The sequence below is a fragment of the Haliotis cracherodii genome, unplaced genomic scaffold, assembly GCF_022045235.1.
Source record: "Haliotis cracherodii isolate W230 unplaced genomic scaffold, xgHalCrac1.p SCAF_16, whole genome shotgun sequence".
Classification (NCBI taxonomy): Eukaryota; Metazoa; Mollusca; class Gastropoda; order Lepetellida; family Haliotidae; genus Haliotis; species Haliotis cracherodii.
The window spans coordinates 3,233,106-3,258,564 of NW_027266271.1; the positions used below are offsets into that span (position 1 = coordinate 3,233,106).

Consider the following 25,459-nt stretch of genomic DNA (forward strand, 5'->3'; position numbering starts at 1 on the left):
AAACTTAGTAAAAAAAAAGAGAAACAGGAAGAAAAGAGAACTTTTCCTGCCTTGGGCATGTGCATGGGGCTTGGGCAGGAAGATACTATTACTTGAACAACTGATTATGGATAGTTGACAGTGAAGAGTAATTCTGTTGAAAATCTGAAGATTTTATAGTGTGATGACAGCCAAATTGTCATCTTTTACCTTCTCCTGACTCATACTATTGCTTGAATCCCACGGAAGGTGGATGTTTCCACCTGTGTGCGAGATTCAGATCAAGATCTGTTCTAATAACCCCTTGGGAACGTGATATTATTCCTTATTCATCTTATATCATTAAGGGGTACCACCTCCTTCTTGTGAAAGAGAGGAGTAAATCTAATAGATTTTGTTGGTTTTGTAAAGCTCACTAAGGAAAAATATTTTCCTCGCTTACTATAAACGGTTATAGTGTTAAGAGAAGATCATAAACTCAACACACCCGTTTTCACTCATGCTCTAACTTACATAGCGAAACAGGGAAACATGGACTTGAGTCACTGGTTATGGAACAATAACCAGACATCACCAAGTCTATGTGAATACTGGGCGAGTTTTCTGCAGGAAGCTCTATCCTTTTGTAGGTATGTAAGTTGTTGTGTAACCACTAATGGTCATCTTGTGTTGAGAATTCTCTGAGATAGTGATTAGCGAAGGCAGAGTCCAATCTCCAATCTCCAGAAACAACCCTCTATTATTCTCAGAATGGAGCAGTTTCCATGAAACGCTAAGATTGGCGCTATAACTCTGACTTTGTGTGGGTTGGATGATGATGGTGGATCCAGTGCTGCTACCTTGTAGGCTCTGAGAATGACTGCTTTCATCCAAAACGAAATGGTTGTTCTGGAAACTTCTGCTGAATTTATTCCTAGATAACAGAATAAGCAGTCTTCTTAATCTTTGCCTTCTGGAACTTGTCCTCTGCAGATAGACCCATAGTGCTATAGTGGATAAATCTTCAACATCCTCTGATCCCCATATGGATGTGAGTGGCAGGACATGAAACTGTCTGTCTGGTTGACAAGGTAGCTGATTCTTGGTGATAAAATGTGTCTTGCCTTTATCAATAGCTTGAGACTGTGAGATTGTACAGAGGGCCGCTGATGTGGTCATTCCTTGGAGATTTATGTAGAATTCCACAGTTGAGTGGTCTGTTCTTGTCAAGAACTTGTCCTTTATCTGTGGAGCCCAATGAGCTATAGCTCTGATAACTTCCTCAAACTCCAGATAGTTGATGAGGAGGGATTATTCTTCGGGTGACCATATCCTCGAAGGTACTTCTTCATTGAAGTGAGCGCCCCATCCTTGCTGGTTGGCATCTACGAACAGATGGTGGTTGTATTTCGGCTCGTACAAAAAGGATCCTCTCCAGACATTTGATTTGATTGTCCAGGAATGCAGGTATTTCTTCAATCATTGTGGAAGTCAAAGTTCAAGGTGTGGGTAATCTTTGAATGGTCTTAAGAATCTCCTGATGGGACGTAGCTGCAGTCTGGTCTTTACTTTCAGTGCTTGAACGGACGTGAGTTGACCTAATATCACTTACCACTGGTTGACTAAAGTGAAAAGTGACTGTCTGTGAATAGCTTTTGGATGATAGCTTTGAATCAATTCACTGATCTCATAGCACTAGAATCAGATTCTACTTTGTTAGAAATGTGAACCCTATAAACTTGAGGTCCTGTGATGGTTGGAGGTCTGAATTCTGATGATTGATTTACCAACCAAGTTGAGTTTACAATTTCAGGGTGAAGTTCAGCTGACATCTGAGCAGTTCTACTGCTTGATGTGCCTGAATTCTATCGTCCAGGTAAAAGGCGCAGCAGATCCCCTTGTTGTGCAGGAAAGTTATAACTGGTTTGGTTACCCATGTAAACAACTATTCAAAAGGGAAGGATTGTCCGTCCTTTAAACAGGAACTCCCATACTTTAACATAGGCTTACAACAGTCATAGCACTAAGATCGCTTTGTGCAAGTGGGGCCAGGGGGCCGGAAGGATGGGCATTTGCAGATAGGCGTCTTGTAGATTGATGCTTACAAGATGATCGTGCTGCTTTATCAACTGCTTTAGTTACAGCAGACGTAGCATTTGGAAATCGTCTGTTCTTAACATACTTCTTGTTGAATTTGTCTATTATGTACATTAACCCTTTGGCCCCAAACTGCCCGCAGCATCAACTGCTGCCCGCTAATTCGGGCGGCATGTACGGGTTTACAAAATCGCTCATTCTACTTCCTGTCTCGTGTGTAATCTCGTTCTAAAAATAAAAACGAGATCTTGATGCAACGACACGTCATTCCCATGGTGGCGTCTTTTTGGCGCAAAAATCGGGGATAGGTTACGTGTATTTTCTTGCTTGAATTGGTAAATCTACCGTAATGGCGGCCAACTATGATTCGGATAGCGATCAGATGTCTGATAACGACTTCATCGGGAATAATAATGTGTTTGATTTAAATACTTAATGCGAAGGGGAGAGGGAATTTCGCGGATATTTTGGTGAAGATTTTGAGGGTTTTGATGATGTGTATCCCCCCCACCCCCCCAACTTTCAAGAATGGGAGTGGCAGAGGTACTGCAATGGTGGAGACATGAAGGATTTTGAAGAGGAGACAGGGCACAAGAATACTTATTGACATGGTGAGTAAAGAGAGTCGTGCTATTGATTTTTTCCAACTGTTTTACAATGATTCTGTGTTTGAACAGATTATCAGGGCAACGAATGAGAATGCAGTCTACAAGTGAACGAGCTATCCCAACAACAACAAAGGTGAGTGGCATGACATATCTCTTTCTTTCTTTTTTAAATTTATTTTTCTGATCGCAATCCGAATTGTAGTTGGCCAGTTTGTCAGATGTCCTTGTATTTTGCTCAATTTTAATAAAATTTATTTCCATATTAATGTTTGTTTTCTTGTTTTTTCAACTTAGTTTAAATTTTAGTAACTGTAATACTTATTTATTTATTCTTTGATTTAATTAAGTACTAATTTAATTTATTATGCAATTGTAAATAGCAATGTATATTATAAATATGTTATCACAACTTTTATATTTATAGAATTTACGATCTTTTCCGTCCTTTTACAATCTTTCCATCCTTTCAGATCAATCTGTGATATCTTCCCTATGATGTCTTTCTTTTAGTAGCTGTGGTTCAGTGTTCAGGTAATGTGATAAATTACTATTTAATTACTTAAATGCTTAATTTTTGTTTCAAATCCAGAAAAAGAACAAAACAAATCTGATATTTGTGTTTTTGCCTGTTTTAACAAGTTTACCGGTGTTAATGAGTTTACCTAAGAGGAAGTAATATGTGACATCAGTATAGAAAACAAAGTCAGTACCAAGTTTTGTAAACTTGTTTATTTGTTTACAGATATGCATGAAGAGGATTTACCTGTAACACCTGGGATTACCTGTGCCGTCCAAGATGACAAGACCACTGCGTTATGTTAACCTTGTATCTGTTATTTATTTTTGTGATTTTTAATACAATTTGAGCCCAAATTCATTGTCTGTTATCATTTGTTCAGTGTTTTCAAGTTTTATTTCACTTGTAAACACCCGTGATTAGAAAATAACAAAGGTTGGAGACAATAACAACAAAAGATATTATAGTATACTTAATCCCCTTTACAATGGTATATGATAAGTATATATTATAAGCAAGTTTCTGGTAGAAAAAGTGCATCAAAAATGAAAATGTGATTTTCCAATAATACTGCCAGGGAGGCCAGTGTAAAGGCCTTGTCAGTGTGAGGGACTGCAGTGTTTCAAGGGACATAACTCTGGAGCAGCCAGGGATGAAAGAGTTAAGCAAAACTTTTCATTTTGAGTTCTTCTTGGGGATCAAGAAGATCAGCAAATATAAGCCTGGAGTTAGGGCATCTGGCTGCAGTATCTCTACTGCTCCCTTGATTGTTGATAGCTTCTGTTATCTTGGGTTGCAGTACTTCCAAATATCTAATGAATGGTGGGTTCAGTGAGAGAGGTGGTGCCTTGCTTATGGTTAACTTGTAGCTGTTCTTGAATATGTTGGTAGTGAATGGGTCGTCAAGTATATCCAAATTCCTCAACTATCTTGCTACCCTTCCACCTACTGTTGATGGCTATACACAAACGGCTGGAGATGAAAGTTCCAAGTAGTTCATCAGCTACCCTTTATTGGTGGGCACAGGATCCTCTGGATTCTCGGCCACTGTTGGACTGGTCATGTGATCTGTCTTGTGGCCTACGAAAGGCATTAGACTAACCTTCTCTCTGGGTAGATCGTTTGTCCTTGGCTAACTGCATCCTCTGCAGAGACTGTTTATACATGAAGTTCATTGTCTGGACAGATTTGATAAACATCTTGCACCACGTCCTTGTTGGCACTTCTTATGCGACCAAAAAAAGATTGCAGAGACTTCCCATGATTATTAAAGTAGAGGCTGCGTAGAGGTCTGACAAGCTGATGTGGAACTTATGCCTTCTGAGATGAATTCCTGATTCTTCTTCTGAGCAACCATTGCTGACAGGTACATGCTATCTCTGTCGGTCTACAGATTTTTTAGCTCTTTCACCAGCGACTTGTTGACAGAACATGATATTGTTAGGCCGCACAAGGAACATCTAGTAGTCGTATCCTGTTGTGCCAACTTCTTATGTTCCCCTCTGTATGATCTACTCTTAGTATCTGATATAAGAGTGCACTCCTTGTCTATTTCCTTTGCCCTGAGGAAAGGGGTCATGTAGTGCAGGGGGACTTCTTAGGGTTAACCCATGAGTTGGCAGTCCTTGAATTTTTGTGGCTTTGGCGAAAGACGTATCAGGATTCTTTGCTACTTGCGAGACTGACTATTTCACCTATCAAGCCAATACAATAATTATTGGAGGGTGAAGAGTTTCTGGATGCTGAAGAGATGGTGAGTCTATCAGTGACCCAGGCTGGGGAGTTTGTTGAAAAACAGTAGGCTGTGTGGAGACATCCCTTCATCGCCTGTGTTGCTGTACAGCAAGTAGAAAATGTTGTGAGAATACAGGCTTTGTGAACATATTGGAGTACTTAAACCCTTGAAGGATGCATACAGGTCTGCAGCTGCATGAAGAGCAGTGTAGCTGCCTATGTGAAAGCCTGTGGCTGTATGAAGGCCAGCATCTGTGCAGGAATATCTATTGCTGCGTGCTGCTGTAAAGCAAATAAAAACTTCCTGGGTCGTAACATGAATTACTAATCTGTGTTTGTAATTTGTTTTGTTGTTTAATGCTGCACTCAGCTATATGACAGCGGTCTGAAAATAATCATGTCTGGACCAGACAATCAAGTGATTGACATGAACATCAATCCACGGAATTGGGATAGGATGACATGCATCATCCAAGTCAGCGAGCCTGACCACCCGATCCCTTCAGTCGCCTCTTACGACAAGCATAGTCATTTTTATGGCAAGCATGGGTTGCTGAAGACCTATTCTACCACAGATCTTTAGTAAATCAAGCTGGTATCTCACTCTGTTGCAAATGGTTAGGCTGTGTGAATGTAATAGGCTACATGAAACGTTGCGGGTTGCGTGAACCCTTGCAGCTTCACCCTGTCTGGGACTGTGTGCAGGTTGGTTGCTCTGTGGACTTCTAGTGTAAGGCAAGGTTTGCCTGGAAAGCTGAAGGAATCATCGAGTCTGCAACAAAGTTACGCTGCACGCATCCCTTGTGGCTGTAAAAGGACTGGTTGCTGCACTTTCGGCCCTTTCTTGACACAATTGTTATCACTCATGCTTTGAATTACGTAGTAACACAGGGGAACATGGACTCTCTGTCAGTGGTTATGGAACAGTAACCTGACATGAACAAGTCTTCTGCTGCCCAGGGAAGTCGCTGCAAGGTTGATTTGTGAAGAAGGCATAAATACTTCCCTTAGAGAGTCTAGCTCTCTATCTTCCACTGAGGAGAGTGTAGGTGTGGTGTCGATTTTCTGTTTCTTTAATGAAGTCAGTTCTGAGGATGACCCAGAACAAGATGATTCCCTCATCTTACGATCCATCTTCTTCCTCTGTACTGTAAATATATATCCTGCAAATTTATCTTTTCCCAGTGGAGAGAAGAAACTACAGTTCAGCTCTTTAGAACAACTCTGATGAGGATGATGCAGAACGAGATGATTTGTACTACAAACAGGTACTGTGCAAATTCTTAAATCCTGGTGCAAAAACTACACCAACTGTCTGGTGTGCAGTATTGAGGGATGCAGGATGCACAGATGGGTAGAAGATCTTGAACACCCCATATTACATTCTTTCATAGTAAAAAACAAAGTTGAAAATTTTACAATTAATTGTATATTTATAATACTTATCCTATCTCACTCTATGCGCTTCATCCTTCTTTTGATCCCTTGAGTTTAAACGTCCACACGTTTCCATCTTCTAAGCTTCATTTGACCATAACCCCAGCATCACCATGGCCACCGTCCCAGCAATCAGGTCATGCACCCGAACCTCGTGCAGCATGCTGACCTCGATCTGGCCACCTGACCTCTATCTCATCATTCTCTTTCTTGGAGCTGACAGTCTAGAGTAACTGTGATGCGGGGTCGGATGGGCGGGCATAGATACTGTGCGATAGGATAAGTATTCCTCATATACAATTTATTGTAAAATTTACATATTTTCAAACTTATCCTACCTCACTCTATGCATTTATCCCACGGTTGGATTACCCAAGTCTGTATTCGTCTGTAACCGTGAGATGACACAAGGAAGCTGGAGTCAATTTTTGCTTCAATCCTGGGACTGTCACACACCGTGTATGGAGGCCAAATATGGTAAATAGCCTGTCGGGTTGACCAGGAAGTTGGTTCTTTGCAATGAAGTCCCATCGCAGACCCAGATGGACTTTGCAATGGCTGTGCCGCTCGAATGGATACCTGTTAACATCCCAGGTGTGTGTCTCGCTGAGCCTCACAGCAGTAGCCAAAGCTAGAAGAATGACTGTTTTGAGAGTGATGTGCTCAAAGTCTTTTTATGCCAAGGTTCATATTCTGCTGATGTCAATTGTCGTAATATTATGTCCAAATCCCATTTGGGTGGACGAAATCTGGACGACTAGTCGGCTAGTTATTAAGAGTGGAAAAGTGCTTGAAGTTCCGAAACTACAGAAATCTTCACTCCCGTTGTGGTAGCGATGACCGAATCTAAGCTGCTAGATATGTAGATAATGTTGAGCCCTTCAACTTCCGAGTGGAGCGAAGGTGCTGAAGAAACTTGTCAATTTGCTATGAGAAGCAGTAGTTGGTGGGATGATAGGCCTGCCGCTGCAATACCCCTCGCTACTGGCCAGTAAGGTGCGATCAAAATCAGTTGCAGCTGTTTTGCAGATATGATCTTCTGGATTACCCATGGTAGGAGCACTGTTGGTGGAAAAACGTAAGCGTTGAGATTCTCCCATGATATGGCCAGAGCGTTTTACTCCCACTCTCTTGATCCGGAATTAGAGATACGAATCTGGGGAGTTGTGTTTTAAACCTGGTAGCTAATAAGTCGATCTCTGGACGATGGTAGAGGTTGCAAATCCCCTTGAAGATCTTCGGATGGTAACCAGAGTTCTGCCGTCTGATGATTCTGTCAATATACCAAATGAATGAAGCATTGTCGAACTGCATCAATAGCTTTGGGTGTTGATAGGAATGGTGTTGAGAGTCAGAGTCAAATGATCGCAGTCAATCAGGATGACGATGACAGATGGAGGAACTGGAGCGACCTTGGCTATAGGTGTAGGATCGATCTGTAGAGTGACTTCACACAGTAGAGTAGAGAAGTGAATGGAAGTACACCGAGTGACTGTTTATCTCGATCGTCATAACCTGTATGGTGATTTCTCTTCGGTGAGCACCGTAAGACGGTGCGTAGACCAGATACTTGAAGATGTTGATATATCGTCTGCTAAGCTAGTCCCACTGCGCATGTCGGAGGGGCTGCTGGGAAAATCTTGTGTTGTGAGAAAGGGTGTGAGCATGAGCTGGCCAGCGTGACAGGTTGTTTTTGTGTGAGTGGTGTAAGCTGAGGAAGAATAAAAGAAGCAAAGTGTCTACAGCGGTTGGTTTAGGTTATTGGACTGGCATTAACAATGGTAGCAAACATGGTTACTGAAAAAAATTGATAATTCCCAGACGTAAATATCACTTCTTCTCACTTCATTGATAGAATGGACAATTTATCACCGTTCACAAGTTGTTGACAAGTGTCACATATAATCTTCAATTCCAGACCTCTGGTTTATCATAACTGTGAATGATAAAAACATTTGTGAGTGTATTTCAACAAACAAGTAATTTTTGTGACTGGCGAGATAAAAGCGTGTTTGGAGAGATCGAAAACCGGATAGTTTGGGAGTGTTGACATTTTGTTTATGAGTGCGTTCTGCTTTGATTAAAAGCAAAAATGGCAGCGAAACTGAATCACCCCGAATTCTGCAAAGGGAAAAGTTATGAGAGATACAGACAGGAGCTACTTGTTTGGCGTGAAATTACTGAGGTTAAGAAAATGAAACAAGGAATAGTATTAGCTTTATCACCAGAAAATGAATGTGGTATACGAGAGAAAGTATTTGATAACATTCCTCTTGAAAATTTACAGAACGAAAATGGTTTTGAAACTGATAGCTTTCTTTGATTCTCAGCTTGGAAAAGATGATCTTGATAGTCTTGAAAAATTTGAAGACTTTGAAGATTTTTCTAGAGAAGTGGGGCAATCAATCAGTGAATATATCTCCAAATTTGATCAAAAATATAATAAAATATTAAAGAAAAGCATGAGTCTGCCACAGGAAATCTTAGAATTCATGCTAAATTAACCAAAGAAGAAAAAATGTTAGTGATGACAGGTATGGACTACACAAACAAAGCCACTTTATCTCAACAGGCCAAATTATCTTTGAAGAAATTTCTTGTGGTTGAGGAAATGGAATGCAGTCAATTTAAGTTGAATCCTCAAACATCATTAATCATGACAATGAGGAAGCTTTTGCCAATCAGTATACAAGTTCTGTCAGAAGTCGGGGGTCGAAGTTACATGTATGGCAGAGCACGTGGCTTTCGGGATGGAAGACAAGGCTGGAGAGAATTGAGACAGGCAGAGCGTAACATGAATCCAGTTGGCACCAATGGAAAAACTTTGACATGTTTGGCCTGTGGGTCTTTCAGGCATTTAATTGCACACTGTCCTCACAGTTGGGAAAATATGTCTAAAGTTCACTATGTTGAAGGTGGAAGTGAAAATGAAGAAACTGATGAACAAGTCCTTTTGTTTACAGCGAACATTAAAGATAACACGGCGCAGTTAGGCAATGATGTTCTGCGGTACTGGACACAATTAGCCAAATTTACGGAAATTGTCATATGTGCAAAGCTTATTACGAGAACACCTGCCAGACCTGCTGTTGCCCTGCCAAGGAATCACAGTTCAATGAAACAGTTGCAATGGATTTGAAGTGGGGAAGGGGGTGGACTCTTCATTTGGTTGACATGTGGTCATGACTTACCATTTCTGTGGAAAACACCTAGTGAAGTAATTGACAAAATTATGATACATTATATTGGTGCAGGTTTTGGTGTCATGCAAGCTATATTAACAGATAATGAGGGTGAATTCAGCGCTGACGAGAATAGAGAGGTAGCCAGTATACTGAATGTTAAGTTTCACACCACTGCTGCCGAGAGTCCATTCCAGAATGGTCTGTGTGAGAGGATACATTCTGTTGTTGACATGATGCTCACAAAAATTGAAGAACAGTGTCCTAAAACTCCACTGAATGTTCTCTTGTGTTGGGCAAATATGGCCAGAAATGCACTACAAATGTGGCATGAGTATAGTAGTTATCAGCTTGTGTCTGGACAAAATTCCAACATGACTGATGGTGTTCCTGCCCTGGGTGGTGTGACAAGAAGTGAGGCATTTGCACAGCATTTGAATGCTTTGCATCTTGCAAAGCCTTTCATGGAGTCTGAGGCAAGTGAGCGGATACGTAGAGCTTTGCGATCCAAAATTAGAGCTTTAGAGGAAATCTACAATAATGGAGAACAAGTTTATTACAAACGAGAAGGCAATGAGAAATGGTTAGGTCAAGGACGGTAATGTTATCTTTGTGCGTCATGGTGGTGTATTTGTCGGAGTCTCCTCAAATAGACTGATTAAGGCAGGACATGAAATTGGTGAACAAAAGTGTGAAGCGGCTAATCTTCGAGGACAAGAATTTGAAAATGACAATTTGAAAAATCTACCTTTTGAGATACTTGAGTGTGACAATCATGTGACTGTTTCTTCAGATCGTCAGACAGCCAACACAGATGGTGAAAGTGTTGATACTATCAGTCTATGTAAGAATGATCAGATAATGTTCAGGGAGACAAGCTCAGATGATTGGGTGATTGCCACAGTAAGAAGTAGAGCAGGGAATGTTTCTGGTCAAAATAGGAACTGGTTTAATGTGCAAGTAGAGGGAGGGAGAAAAACAATGAGTGTAAATCTGGAACGTGTTGATAGCTGGAAGCATGTGACCCCAGAGAATGAAATATTGTTTCCATTCCAAAGTAAAGACATAGTGAAGAAAACTGTGTTAAAGCAAAACTAGGAGAACTGAATAAGTTGAAAGAGTTTTATACATATGAAGAAGTTCAGGACTGTGGGCAGAATAGAATTTCAACCAGATGGGTAATATGTCACAAAGGAGAACAAGTCAAGACCAGACTAGTTGCCAGAGGTTTTGAGGAAGATGTGGAAATAAAGAGCGACTCCCTAACAATTGGAAAGAGTGCAATGAAAGTGTTTTCGCTTTGGCAGCTTATCACAAATGGACTGTCGAACCCACTGACATTAAGTCTGCATTTCTACAAGGCAAATTATTGGATAGAGATGTGTTCATCATTCCACCTCAAGAAGCTGAAATGGAAAATAATGGATTCATATGGAAGTTGAAGCATTGTTTATATGGTTTGAATGATGCAGCCAGGCAATTCTACAAAAGTGTCCAAGATGAATGATTGCAACTGAAGTGTGTGCAATCTTAACTGGACCCTGCTTTGTTTTGTATGCAAGGCCATGGACATCTTATTGACATGATCGCTAGTCATGTTGATCACTTTTAACATTGTGGACAGATGTATTTTGAGGCTAATGTGATTATGAAGCTTCAGGTGCAATTCTTAGCAGGAAAAATAGAAACAGGACAGTTCAGATATGTGGGTTTTCAAATCACACAAGATCCTGTTGGAATCATGGTAGATCAACAAGAGTATGTGGACCAATTGGAGATAGAAAACATTTCATTACAGAAACATGAACCTTTCAGTCCTCATGAACATACCAGGCTCAGAAGTCTTGTTGGAAAGCTCAACTAGCTTGTACAAGGTTCTAGGCCTGACCTTGCGTTCAGAATGATTGAACTCAGCACAAAGTTTAAGAGTGGAATTGTGGATGATCTATTGAGGGCCGTAAAAGAGATTCGGAAAATGAAAGACTCTGAAGCAAAGATTTACTTTCCGTACATTGGGAATCTTTTGAGTTGGAAACTTGTGGTTTTCACAGATGCCTCACATGCCAATTTATGTGATGGTGTGAGTAGTGTTGGAGCACATGTCATTTTCCCTGTTGGGGAGAATAATTGCTGCTGTCCTTTGGCATGGCATGCTGGCAAGATAAAAAGAGTAGTGAGATCTACAATAGCTGCAGAGACACTGAGTTTGCAGGAAAGACTTGAAGATGCATTCTATTTAAGAAAACTCATTGAGGAAATGACAGGCACGACAGGCATGTTTAACATTCATGCTTTTCTTGATAACAGAAGTGTGGTGGAGGCTGTACATTCAACCAGTCTTGTTGATGTCAAGCGTTTGAGATTGGATATTGCCGCAATTCAGCAGTCTCTACAAAACAAGGAAGTGACCTCTGTCATCAACAACTTGCTAATGCAATGACAAAAAGAGGAGCGGCTGGGGTTCAGCTTTTGAGTGTGCTTGCAAACTGGATGTCTTCAGATTGATGGATGGTGACTTTGTGATAGTATGTGAGTGATAGTATGGGGCAGAATAATCCCAAAGGCAGGAGGGAAGTCTACCCCTGAGATTGCTTTTCACATGCCTGTGTACATTGTATTCTTTTAAATATACCGGTAAGTTAAAAAGTCTTAAAATATATTTTGAAACATTTTATAATATCTTTACAGATTTTTATGAACAATGTTTGACACTGACTTCTGTGCTCGCAATTGATGATGAAGAAAAATAGAAAAAGAAAATGTATTGAATGTTGATATATCGTCTGCTAAGCTAGTCCCACTGCGCATGTCGGAGGTGGGGCTGCTGGGAAAATCTCATGTTGTGAGAAAGTGTGTGAGCATGTACCAGCAGGCATGACAGGTTGTTTTTGTGTGAGTGCTGTAAGCTGAGGAAGAATTAAAGAAGCAAAGTGTCTACAGCGGTTGGTTTTGGTTATTGAACTGGCATTAACAGAAGATCCCGGTAGAGAATAGGTCTTCAGTATCTCAAGCTTACCACGGAGACGCGGAACGTGAATGAAAGGAAGGTCAATGTCAATCTTCCTGTCGATATTGATCTTGATGTCAATGGGAAGGAGCAGCAGCATACAGAAAGTCAACCGCCTTTAAAGTATATTCAGGGTAGGGCTAATATCGATGATCCACATATCGATCAGGTGTGGGATAAGGGTAGTATCACATGGGCTGATATCGCTGGGATGAATATCAATGTCGATCCTATCGCTGGGATGAAGATCAATGTCGATCCCAGTCGATATCCCTGTCATATCCGCAAAGTCAAGATGAGTATCGATAAGGATAACATTGAGAGTTTGGGTCCGACGAAAGCAATCGGTCGAGGTGGTGTTAATGGTGGGTAGAACAGGAACGGCCTTGATCATAATCATATGTCGATCCATAGAGTGATGACAATATGAATCGGAATGGTTCTCATCGTGTTTCGTTGTCGAGTGTGCTCTATAAACAATCGACCTTGAGGGGAGTAATCTGAAAGTCTTGTCAGACCAATCTCGAGATCGATGACTGGAGGAAGCGCTTTCCTTGGAATGTCAATCCTTGTCATATCGATCCGTGAAATGTCGACCCTCTGAAGAATTTTGACCCTTAGAAGTCGACTGTGAATGTCAACCCTTGTCTCAATGTTGATCTTCCTTAGGTCGAGATCTCTCTCTCTACTCTTCCTAAGTCAAGTCGGCGTTGTCGCTATCAGACTGCGAGAGTTGATATTATATAGGTGGAGTCGGAGTAACTGGATCAATCGGAGTAGAGATGAGGCTGGCTGCAAGGGATCGACTGGTCGAACTGTAACCTCCGAAGTCATTGATCGACTTCCACTAGATAGGGTCTGAGTACAGTGTTTCCGGTCATATTTTTATCTGCCGGACAGATGAGCCGGCAATGTACCAAAATACCGGTCATTTGTGATTTTTGTCAATCATTAATAAATTCAATAAAATACAACATAAAACATACTGACTTGTTTATTAAAGTTTGCGTTTCTTTCTACGAAATATCTTCGTAGCTTGTTTGACAGTATTGTTGACGTCTGCGTGTAGATTCAACAGCATCAGGTTGTTTATCCGTTGTTGGGAAAGACGATTGCGACTGGCCGAGTGTATCCTGTTTTGCAAACTGAATCCACGTTCAGCATCAACGCTGCTAACTGGGATAGCAAGTGCTATCGAGCACAGATTGGAAAAGTCGGGATAAATATCTGAAAGTTCAGAAATCACTGTCTTGCAACTTTGTTTGAACGAGTCGGCTCCTATGTTGTTGACCGCCATCTTGAAAGGTGTGAAATCCTGCAGCGCCCGGATGCGATTGATGACGTCATTTTCAGCTGGACCAATCGGGAGGCAGAATTTATTTGTCCAGTAATTTCTCGAGGGATTCCCTTCCGTGAGCTGTCAGTTCCTCTTGCGTTTGGGGAAATCGGCTTGGGTTGAGCACTTTGTCCAGACAAGTAACGATATCAAGCGAGTCATCCAGAAATCTTTTTCTCAGAGAGTTACAGAGTTCCGCAATAAACCCACAACGGGTTTTCACAAACGCACCGATAGATCGCGGGTCCCCATATGTGACCTGAATTCCACGAAATTCCCCGTTGTTCAAATTATCCAAGAAAGTCTGTTCATTTTCACCTGCTGTGTTTTCTAGACTGGCAAGGAAGTCAATCGTAGAATTCACAATTGGCATAATCATGCCCAAGTTGATATTCTCTCTCTGAAAAAGAGTAACAATTTTGTCCATCACATGGAGCACGTCAGTCATCATGTAAGTAAGTCGGACAAAGGAGTACGTTCGAATTTTCTTCTGAATATTCGTGGCAACAGCGTTGTTTCACTCGGCAGATTCCTCTTCAATTTCGAGAACAAGAGCTGGCCAGTTAGATTTCACTGCTTTGACCGCCCGTCCCATGGAAAGCCAACGAACACTGCATGGTTGTTTTAAACTTGAAAAGTCAGAATTTTCAAGGACCTCTGAAAGTTCTCGCAATCTGTTGTATCGCGTTGCTGAATATTCAAACAGTTTGTAGATATCATTCAATGTCCTTCTATAGTCCGCTACGACCTTCGAAATCTTCGCTGCATCGGCTGAAGCAAGTGCGACACGATGGGCTATGCAATGGACGTGCACAAGATATGAATTATGATCCTGCAACCTCTTCCACACTCCTGAGTGTTTCCCGGTCATAACATACGCACCATCCGATCCTAGACCGACCACTTTTTCTAAAGGAATGTTCCATTGAGGCAAAATTTCAAGAATTTTTTCCATGATACATTCGGCTGTACCACTATGAACTGAAAAAATTCCTAAAAACACTGTTTCTGCCTTTCCGTCGTTTACGATTTTCACAAACAATATAAGGTTTTTTTCAACCGTGATATTTACAGTCTCATCGATAATGAGTCCAATAAACTTGCTTTTTTCAAGTTTAGATTTTAAATGTTCTTTAGTACTCTCAACAAGTGCATTCTCCATCGCGTCTATCGAGTCCAAATGAGTGTACGTTTCTCCCTGTAAATGTTCACATCCGTTCTGCTGCTGCAATTCGATTAGTTTAGAAAACTTGGAGGTAGCAATATTTTCTTGAGACATGAGTGAGTGTGTGAGTGAGTATGGTTTTACGCCGCTTTTAGCAATATTCCAGCAATATCACGGCGGGGGACACAAGAAATGGTCTTGAGACATGAATAAAACTGTGTTTAACATTGCTGTTAATTTCTCGTCAGATTTGTCTGCTGCCACCTCCATATGCGCTGCCATTGCATTTTTGTGATACATCGTTGTAACGGCCTGATGATGAGAGGCGCTGTCTCTATGATCTTTCAAAGCAGATTTCTTGAGATTAATACAACCTTTAGTGAAACCGTTACATTTTTTTTGCTGCCTCGCAGATTCGGCAAAATATTATGATTTTGTCGCCCTCCTCCTCAAAACGAAGCCACTTGAATTCATTTGACCACTCTGCATTAAACTTTCGCAGCACAGATTCCGATTTCTTTTTCAAGTCTGGTTCGCTAGACATTGTGTCCGAAGATTTCGAGGTCGAGGGAGTGTTTGATTCAATACATTCGCTCGCGTCAGCCGCATGTTTCCGTTTCAGATTAGCACTAGACGTCTCCACCCCAAAGAAAGTGGAAAGATTCGTCTGCTTCGCCTTCAACATGTTTAATCTCGTGCCACGAGGCGTCAGAGATCACGTGATTACCAACGTCATCTATCAAGACAATATTATCCAATCAAAGAGAAGCACCTTAATTGGCGCGGGATAGTCATGCTATTAATAGATGGGGGGTTCCCTGGAATGCGAGACAGACGCTTGCGTTTCTGTGTTTGATGAATAAAGCCTATCAATTTATTTGAGGCAAGTAACTGTTGACATGATCATATCTTAAAACAAACAATGTTTTATCGGACATGGTAGCCGACAACGTTCATATTTATCGGCTTGTTGATATTTTTATCGGTAAAAAGCCGGCAATTACTGGAGAACGGAAACACTGGAGTAGATGGACATATCTCGGAAGACTGGTTTAAATTTACTGCCAGCACCATACGTATGTTCGACGTATTTGTTGACTCGGAGTTTGTCAAAGTCGGTGGATCACTGATGATAGATTGTGAAGAAACGGTGGTAACTTTGTCATGTAAAAACTGTCGGATACTGTTTCCACTGAAAGGGAAGTAATTGTAGGTGGTGTCATTTGCGTTACCATGGATTTTACAGATGGACGACTGCTAGTTTTTGTCACACGCTTGGGTTTATTGGACGATGAAGGTCCGTGTTCTGTATCTTTAAATTTTGATGGGCGATCAATGCCTCTCTTCTAGCATTTCTTGAGATAGTCAGTGAATGCCTCCTGGGTAAGATGAGTGCAATCTGAACACTGTAAACATGGTTGACATATGCCCCGAAAATCACAACATAGTTAGTGAGGATATGCCAGCGAAAAAATGTGGCGACACTTCTTACAAGCTGGTCGTTTTGCCAGCCTGGTTCCCTGGGTATGCTGCGCTGGCGCTACACTGACCCAGGCAATGACTGCACAATGGCCACCTCCACTAGACGAACAAACATGGCCGACATGAGAAAACAAATGCCAAATAAATGGCTTTTCATGTGAATAAAATTCAGAGGCCAAATGTCAGAACTAATGACAGACCCTATCATTAAATACCATTATTACGGATCAAAAGTGTTTGTTTTTTCTAGTTATTATACTGGGTGCTAACTCCGCTAAACCCACCACTTCACAATGAGAGAAAACGGGGCATAATCAGCCATATTTGCTTCATCAAATTTGCTAAAATAAAGATGCCAATGGTATTTCATAAACGTGGTCGTTTAATTCCATGTATTATGTATACGATTTTGTGATAACAGTGAGTTGACATGAAATATTAAGGCCCACATCACTGTTGAAAATGGGGTATCTGTCATTGTTTACATTTCACCGATGTAACGACCTCTTTGAGTCTCGAAACAGCTTAAATAATGTTTTCCTTCACTAAAAGTAAGAATGGACGTTATTTCCGTGACATATTCATTGCAAGAGCATTCATGAAAATGCTAAGAAATATTTTTAATCACCCGTTCTAGAGTTATTCTATAGTAAATACATGGCGTGTCGGCCATGTTTGTTCGTCAAGTGGAGGCGGCCATTGTGCAGTCATTGCCTGGGTCATTGTAGAGTCAGTGTAGCACCAGCGCAGCATACCCAGGGAACCAGGCTGGTCGTTGCTTGATCTTTGCCCATATTTTAGGCATAAGATTTTGAGAAAAAAGAGGCCCAATGCTGCCCAAGATTCCAGTTGCATAACCTGATTGCTGGGATGGTTGCCATGGTGATGTTGGGGTGCTTGGGTAAATGAAGCTTAGAAGCTGGAAACTTTGTTTAAGGATGTTTCCACACAAAGGATCGGAAGAAGAAGGATGACATGCATTGAGTGGGATTGGATAAGTTTAAAAATGAACATTTTATGCCAAAACTTTGAAGAAAAATAAGTAAAAGATTTAGAAATGATAGTTTTGAGGTGTAACCCAAGCAAAAAGATTGCTATAAAATGAAAGAGTGATGAGTAACCGGGCTTTGTCACTTGATTCCAGTGCGCATGCGCAGTCCAGGGGTATATTTGGTTGAGATGATTGTTCTGTTGTCCAGGAACACAGTTCAGGAAGTTCCCATTTCCTTTCAGTAATGAGTGGAGATAAGCAATATTTAAAGTATATTAACAGTTTCACATACTTTTGGTTTTTTTAACTGAATCATCTGTAGATTGAGAGAAAAGGTGTGTACAGCCGATTTTTATTTCTGATTTAGTTTATACACATGGTAATCTTAGTCACTGCATGTAAAACAATGCCTAGTAGAACAAGAAATACAAATGAAATGGTTACCTTCATGTTTTGTGGAAGTTAAGAAAAATGCTGGTGTTTGATAATGCGAGGGTTGTCCAAGGACCAAGAGGTTTGCATTATCGTGAGGGACAACTGCATGTGCAAAGATTGCACTGATTTGTAAACTCAATGTCATCCAATATGACCTGTTTGAAATGATTGGGTATGTCAAAACATTTATGATCATTCAGGTGAGGTGAGGTGAAATGGGGTTTAACGTCACGTCCAAGATTATTGCACTTATATAGCGATGTAATGATCATTCAGTCCATCTGGAACATAATGTGAGTTGTTCTCACCTCCTTTGCATCCCAGCTTCCTTGACGGATCCATTTTTTGCCTTCCAACAGATTTCGAACTTTCAAGTAGCAATCCTGAAAAGATAATTTACTGAAGAAATCAGCACAGGACAAAAGCAAGTAGCTCATCTGTTTCAAATGAATAATGCTCATAATGTTGAAGCTAAGTGCATATGGGGACATGCCTAAAATAATTATCTCAGTAAATTAAGGATCATTAAACCAAACACGAAAGTTATTCACATCACATGTAAACACAGAAGCAGACCCATCCCAAACTTTCCTGAATGCCCCAAAATGGTGCCTCTGTCTGTATAACAAAGATACAAGCACTTCTGGTTTAATGACAGCCCGTACAGCATACAGAGGCAGGAATCCTAGCATCCAGGTTCTTCCTATTGCCACCCCCCAAGAATTACCACCTGACTTTTGTTTTTAAAAACTTCTATGATTCATGGATATTAACATTTTACACACAATTCAACTTTCTCATACAGGACCAATTTCTGATGGCCGCCTGATATGAAAAGCATGTTTCTACCTCTTCAGAACAAAGATTTTGCCAAAGAAACTTTGCATTTTGAAATTTTGAATTTATGACAAATTCATAATGGTGGCAGATGTCATGACCTACTCTAATTGAACAGTGATCATATGGAGTTCTTGAAGCAAATGTGCTCATTTAGAACTTGTGGCATTTAACCCAAATGAAGTCGAACTTGATGAAAATTACATCCTGTAACCTGAAATGCAAATATTAGCAAAGGGATCCTTCATACAAGTCATACAAGTGTGAGTGGCTAGCTGAGGTTGTGAATATTGCAATTTGCTAGTGATAGCTCCCCTCTGCTTCTGACACATTTTCCTAATTTTTCTGACAATCACTGTTCTTGTTGAAGAAACCAATCTATATTACAATCAGTACTCGGAATCAAAAGGTGTGGAATGTTAACCTAAATACAGTAGAGCGTATCAGTGTAAACCACTTCCTATCCAGAAAATGAAGAACAATAATAACAATAATAATAATTAAAGATGCAAGCACCAATGGCGGGCTCCAAGTAACACTGAGCACAAACATCCATGTTCGAATCCTCAAAGGGTTTCCTTGTACCAAATCCCTCAAATGTAGGCACCACTTGCAGGGTATCGCTGCTACGAAATTGTAGTGTGCAGGGGTGTCCAAGTCTGTTCTGAACCCTTTTCCGACCTTCAACATGTTCGAATCCTCGAAGGGTGTTCCAGGGGTGTCCCAAATATTACAAACAAACTGTGTTACTTTTAGCATGCAACCAAGAAAAGATGAGGTACATATGTCCGACTAACTTCATGTCAACTTTCAATAGTTTCTGCGAAGAACCTTACAAGACATGAAGTAAAATTTCGGAGAAAATAATCATCAAAATCAAAATCCAATAGGGCTGTCACTAAGAAAGATATATAAAAACAGCTAACAGAGTTTGATGGGTTATGTATGGAGACAATTCTCAGATAGTTTGAAATCGTTTCATGCAGTGGGTTCAGAGGAGATTGGATTTGAAGATATATACCCAAAATACCCTGTGAAAATCTTGAATCCAATATGGCTGCCAAACCACGTGACCAATGACCAAAGTCAAAGAACTAAAAATGTCAAGGAACTGAACCAGCAGACACATGCACGGTTTGAAAGTAATCGGACAAGTGATTGCGGAGCAATAGGACACATCTTAAAAAAATACTTGTTTTTCAGTTATATGCCCTTGGCCATTGGGGCTACGGCCTTGGGATTTTGGCGGAATCTAGTATTCAACGGTCTTCATACACATACAAAATTTGAACATAATTGAGCCATGGTTTGCTTGTACCAACAGCGTCAAACGTAAGGAAACGCTTGCAAGACATCGCCACATGTGTCCCAGTGAGTTCTTAACCCATTTCCAACCTCGAATCCTCAAAAGGTTTGCTTGTACCAACTCTGTCAAGAGATAGTCACCATTTGCAGGACATCACCGCTACGAAATTGCAGGCCACATAGTTGCGACTAAATTGGTCGCCATGGCGATCTAGTTTTGTATTTTGCGACTGGTATTTTCATGTCAGTCGCCAACTGGCTCCTTGTCTTTAATTAAGTTTGGCGACTAAATATCTCTTGTCAAAAGATATTAAAAAAGATCGTTTTTATAAGTGCGGTAACTTCAGTGAAAAAAATCGATATCAGAACATAATAACATTGATTAGATCACTGCTGGGCCATGTGTTCTGTTTTCGCTTTCGATATGAAGCTCCATACCTGGAATGAAGGAAGCACTTTCCGTTATTAAGTAATGCACTAACGATGTTAAGAGTTTAGTACCCACGCATGCGCTGTACGACATCCGCCCTGGTGACAGCTGTGGCAGTCGCTTCGCCGTTCAAAAACACGAAGTGTTTTTCCATATTTGCGTAAGTCAAAACAACAACAAATCGTTGTCAATCGGCAAATGATGAATACCGTATTTACTTTAGTATAGTGCGCACCCCTCTCTAGCGGATTCAGTATTTTGGGGGGGAAAAACGGGTGGAAATTTGCCATTTACCGACTCAAGTAGAAATACGAGGTCGGGCAACAAAATCACTTACTTTAACTTGTCCGGAGGCAAGTAATATTGGAAATTACTATCACTGTCTACATGTCTAACTACTTTTAAAATGGTACAATAAATTGGCTGAGAGAAATTTCGTAATCGCGCTTTCGTAACATCGCCTGTTTTTTTTCAGTAATTATAACAAGCGATTTCATTAGATTAAAATTGGTTTCTAATGACGCTTTCTTGCCGAAATCTGCTACAAGTTTCGTGATTGGTCAATTTTGAGCACATGACCTCAGGCAGCCAATCAAATTACAGCGGTGATACCAAGCTCGTGTTTGATAAATTTCAGAAGTTGGCGAAAGATTATTGTTAAATCGTGTTATTCTGAACTAAAAGGCAGGAAATCACGATATATATTAAAAATATGGAACTTTGTGAATGTATCGTGCTAGGTTACGAGCTGTGACATAGATTTTTCATGCATATATTTTTGCATTAAACATCGTGTCCGAGCCGAGAATTTAAGCCAAATTAAGGCGACGAAAGCCGAGGTGTCATTTGACTTACATTACACGCAATCGCACGAAAAGATGGAAATAATAACTTACATGTAAGTTTGATTACTTTTAGATATATTTTTGTTGATTTTATTTATTATTTTGTATAATGTATTTAAAGATTTGTTTAAAACGTCTTTATTTTGCTCTTTGACATGTTCGATGTGGACCCGTTGTCGAAATGTGTGTCCGAGAATTATATTTTCGATAACATCGCGGGAAATAGTGAATAATTTTTTAATTTATCGATACAAAATGATAAATTGATGTGGAATACGTATTTCAGACATTGTGAAATGTGATACATTTAATAAATGAATGATATTATAGGTAGGTCCATAAAAATATATAGATCTACTATTTTGACGTGACTACGGCTTGGCCGGAAAACCGGCCTACGGTGTTGAAAGAGATAAACACATAGATCTATTGATGATTTGAAGTTTTATTTTGAAATTATTTGGGCAAGTGAAAAATAAAATCAGGGCAAGTGAAAATTGTCTTTAAACTTGTCCGATGGCAAGTGAAGTTTTTTTTAAAAATTTCTACCCCTGAAAAAAATTCGAATAGATCTACGAAGCGCAGAAAAAAAACTTACACCGTAGATATATATCTACCCCTTTAGCGAAGTCCGGCAAACGAATGGGTAATGAGAAACTTGGTCAGTACAAATTCGAAATTTGAGATACAAAATCACCAGACATGTTGATTTACCGTTTAAATTGTATTTTTTTTGTTCTGCTAAGCATTGTTTTATATCCAGAGATTAAGATTACCATGTGTATCTTCTCGTAAACTAAGCCGGACACAGCAATCAGCTGTACACACATTTTCTTGGAATTTACCGGTGATTCAGTCAAGACACACCCAATGATATAACTTTACAGGGTTTTAATGCAAGGATCGGCAAAAATTGTATCTGAAACTATTTTTTTATCAGGAATAATATAATCCAATGTCTTGTTAATTTAGATGCAGCTTTTACTAAACATATTTGAAATAATAATAACCCTAAGCGAAGCAGCTGATTGCTATTACAGGGTATTACATGGTTTTACGCAGGTTACGGAAAGGGGCGAGTGCTGACGAATGTATGGATTTGTTGACATGGTATTTCCGGTGTTACGTGCTCACGGTAATGTCTCATTATTTCGTGTATAATGCGCACCCCCTTCTACACAGCTGTGTTTTTTCGGAAATAAATGCGCAGTTTACTCAAGAAAATACGAAATGCTTTGAATGGCGAAGCTTACACGGAAGTTTCATCGTCTGTCGACACGTTCGATGAACCAAAACCTGCAACTAGCATCGGTAAACTGTCAGATGATGTTACTGACACACTGTTCTAAAGCTTGTTTGTCTGAAAAACTCAAAAGCTTCAACAACACGTAAACAGTTGTTGTTCATGATATAAAACTGATTATTCAAACTAATGGATTTTTTTGTGATTTGTTATGCAGAAGCTCAGTTAAATTGCAAGTCATTACTTTTGGCTCCTTACATTTTGTCTTGGCTCCTTGAAATTCTATTTGGCTCCTTGAAAAAAACATTTAGGAGCCAAGTGGCTCCTTTGATTTTTTTTTAACTTTGTGGCCTGGTATGTGTACCTTTGGGTACTAGTGTCCGCCAAAAACCCAAGGCCGTAGGCCCAAAAGATAAGGGCAGATAACTAAAAGAACAGAATATTTTGAAGATGTATTTTGCCCTATTGCTCCGCAACCGCTTATCCGATTACTTTGAAACCTTGCATGTATCTGCTGCTTGAGTTGCTTGACATTTTTTGTTCTTTGACTTTGGTCATTGGTCACGTGGTTTGGCAGCCATTATGGATTCAAGGTTTCCACAGTGTTTTTTGGGTACTTGTCTTTAAACGCAAACAACTCCGAGTCCACAGCATGAAATGCTTTCAAACTTTTTGATAATTGTCTCCATACATAACACATCAAACTTTTATAGCCGATTTTGGAATTCTTTTTTAGTTACGGCCGTATTGAATTTTGATTTTGATCATTTTTTTTCATTGAAATTTTACGATAAATATCACATCTTGTAAGGTTCTCCACAGAAACTATTGATTGTTTTACATGAAGTAAGTGTGCTATATGTACCTCATTTTTTGTTCTTTGACTTTGGTCATTGGTCACGTGGTTTGGCAGCCATTATGGATTCAAGGTTTCCACAGTGTTTTTTGGGTACTTGTCTTTAAACGCAAACAACTCCGAGTCCACTGCATGAAATGCTTTCAAACTTTTTGATAATTGTCTCCATACATAACACATCAAACTTTAATAGCCAATTTTGGAATTCTTTTTTAGTTACGGACGTATTGAATTTTGATTTTGATCATTTTTTTATTTTTTTCAACGAAATTTTGTAAGGTTCTCCACAGAAACTATTGCAAGTTTACATGAAGTTAGTGTGCAATATGCATCTCATTTATTGTTGTTGGTTGTATGCTAAAAGTAACACCGCTTGGTGGTAATATTTGATTTATATTTGGGACACCCCTGGAACACGCCAATTTCGTAGCGGCGATTTCCGGTGACTATCTTTTGACAGAGTTGGCACAAGCCAACCCTTTATGGATTCGAACATGTTCGAGGTCGGAAATGGTTTTAGAACAGACCTGGACACCCTGGCACACGCCATTTTCCTTGCGACGATACCCTGCAAGTGGTGCCTACATTTGACGGATTTGGTTCAAGGAAACCCTTTGAGGATTCGAACAGGGACGTTTGGGCACTTTACACTTACATACTCTCCCTTTTTTCCTTTCTCTCCTCCACGTCCCACCGTCTTCTCAAGAGGATCCATCTGCTTTTTTAGGAATTCAATGTCTTTCAGTCGTAACTCATCATGAATGATTTCAAGATCTCGAGCTGGGTCAACATCTCCCTCAACATGAACGATATCTTCATCATCAAAACATCCTGTGGAAAAATTGAACACCAAAATTATACATATACATTTGCACTTGATGCCTATGCCAAAACAACTGCTTTGTCTGCCAAAACAATGAATACTTTTGCATGATATAGGTGGAATATTGTGACTTGACCAGACAACTTTCACACATTCATCACTACACATCAGCCTTTAAACATTACATGGAACAGGTGTCCCAGATATCTAAGGCACCTCAATTCTCATTACAAAATCGTCATGGATTCTGAAATTAATGATTTTCGAATTATTTTCTTACAATGAGATATACCATATAGTAATGTCATAATAATAACAACATAATATAGTTATTGGTCTGTCATTGCAAGGACAATTCTGAATACTGAAGATGTCAAATTTTTATTTTTTCTGAAAACCCCTCTTACTCGGAATGGATGAAACTAGGTAGTCTACATAGCGACTGAATTTTGTTGAACGATGGGATCAAGAAATATTTCTTGTCTGTTTATAATTACACTTCCCGTAGTTATTTCTGAAGAAAAATAAATCAGGTATATGACACATCATTTAACTTACAAGTGGAACAAAATGGAAAAATATGGACCCCACAGATATGAGGGCTTTTATAGTTTTCGTTCTATCTGGTTTGTCACATGGTTTGGCCGAGGTTTTGATGTCTCAGAGTAAAATCCTTATGATTTTTTTGTACTGGTCAAGTAATCAATTACTTTTGTGCAAATGATTTTTTTTCTTTTCATTTTTATGAGACACTGGCAATATCAAACACTTAACAGCTGCTTAACTAAAGAGTATTCAAGGAATGACATATTTAAAAAAATTCTCCATAATATTTTTCTTAACAATTCTTGTTAAAAACTATAACAGACCAACTGAGGAACATACGTGTGATTGTATACAAGGAAAAAACAGCTTTGCAGCAGTATGTGCGAAATATATATATTTATTTTTAAATTCATAAATGTTACGTGAAATTGATCTTTCAAATTCAAATCATGCCATAAATGTAATGTATAAGAGCAAAAATTAGAAAATATCCCAAATGTGAAACTAAAGCTGAAAATATTCATTGAGTATATCATAAATATACTGAACAACAAAAGTTCCTGTGACATTGAATAAGATTTAATGCAAAGTTATGTTTTTTACCAAATCTGAAACAATTTTGGTT

General features: G+C 39.7%; 1 protein-coding gene across 1 annotated transcript in view; it reads right to left on the reverse strand.

Annotated features, from left to right (window-relative positions):
- Positions 1–25,459, reverse strand: part of LOC139463731 (obg-like ATPase 1) — a 327,895-nt gene that overhangs the window by 137,100 nt on the left and 165,336 nt on the right. Inside the window, exons 6-7 of the mRNA XM_071244980.1 lie at positions 24,121–24,296; positions 18,258–18,332 (exon numbers count right to left, since the gene is read on the reverse strand). Of these exons, the coding sequence (XP_071101081.1) occupies positions 18,258–18,332; positions 24,121–24,296 (251 nt within the window). The remainder of the gene's footprint in view (positions 1–18,257; positions 18,333–24,120; positions 24,297–25,459) is intronic.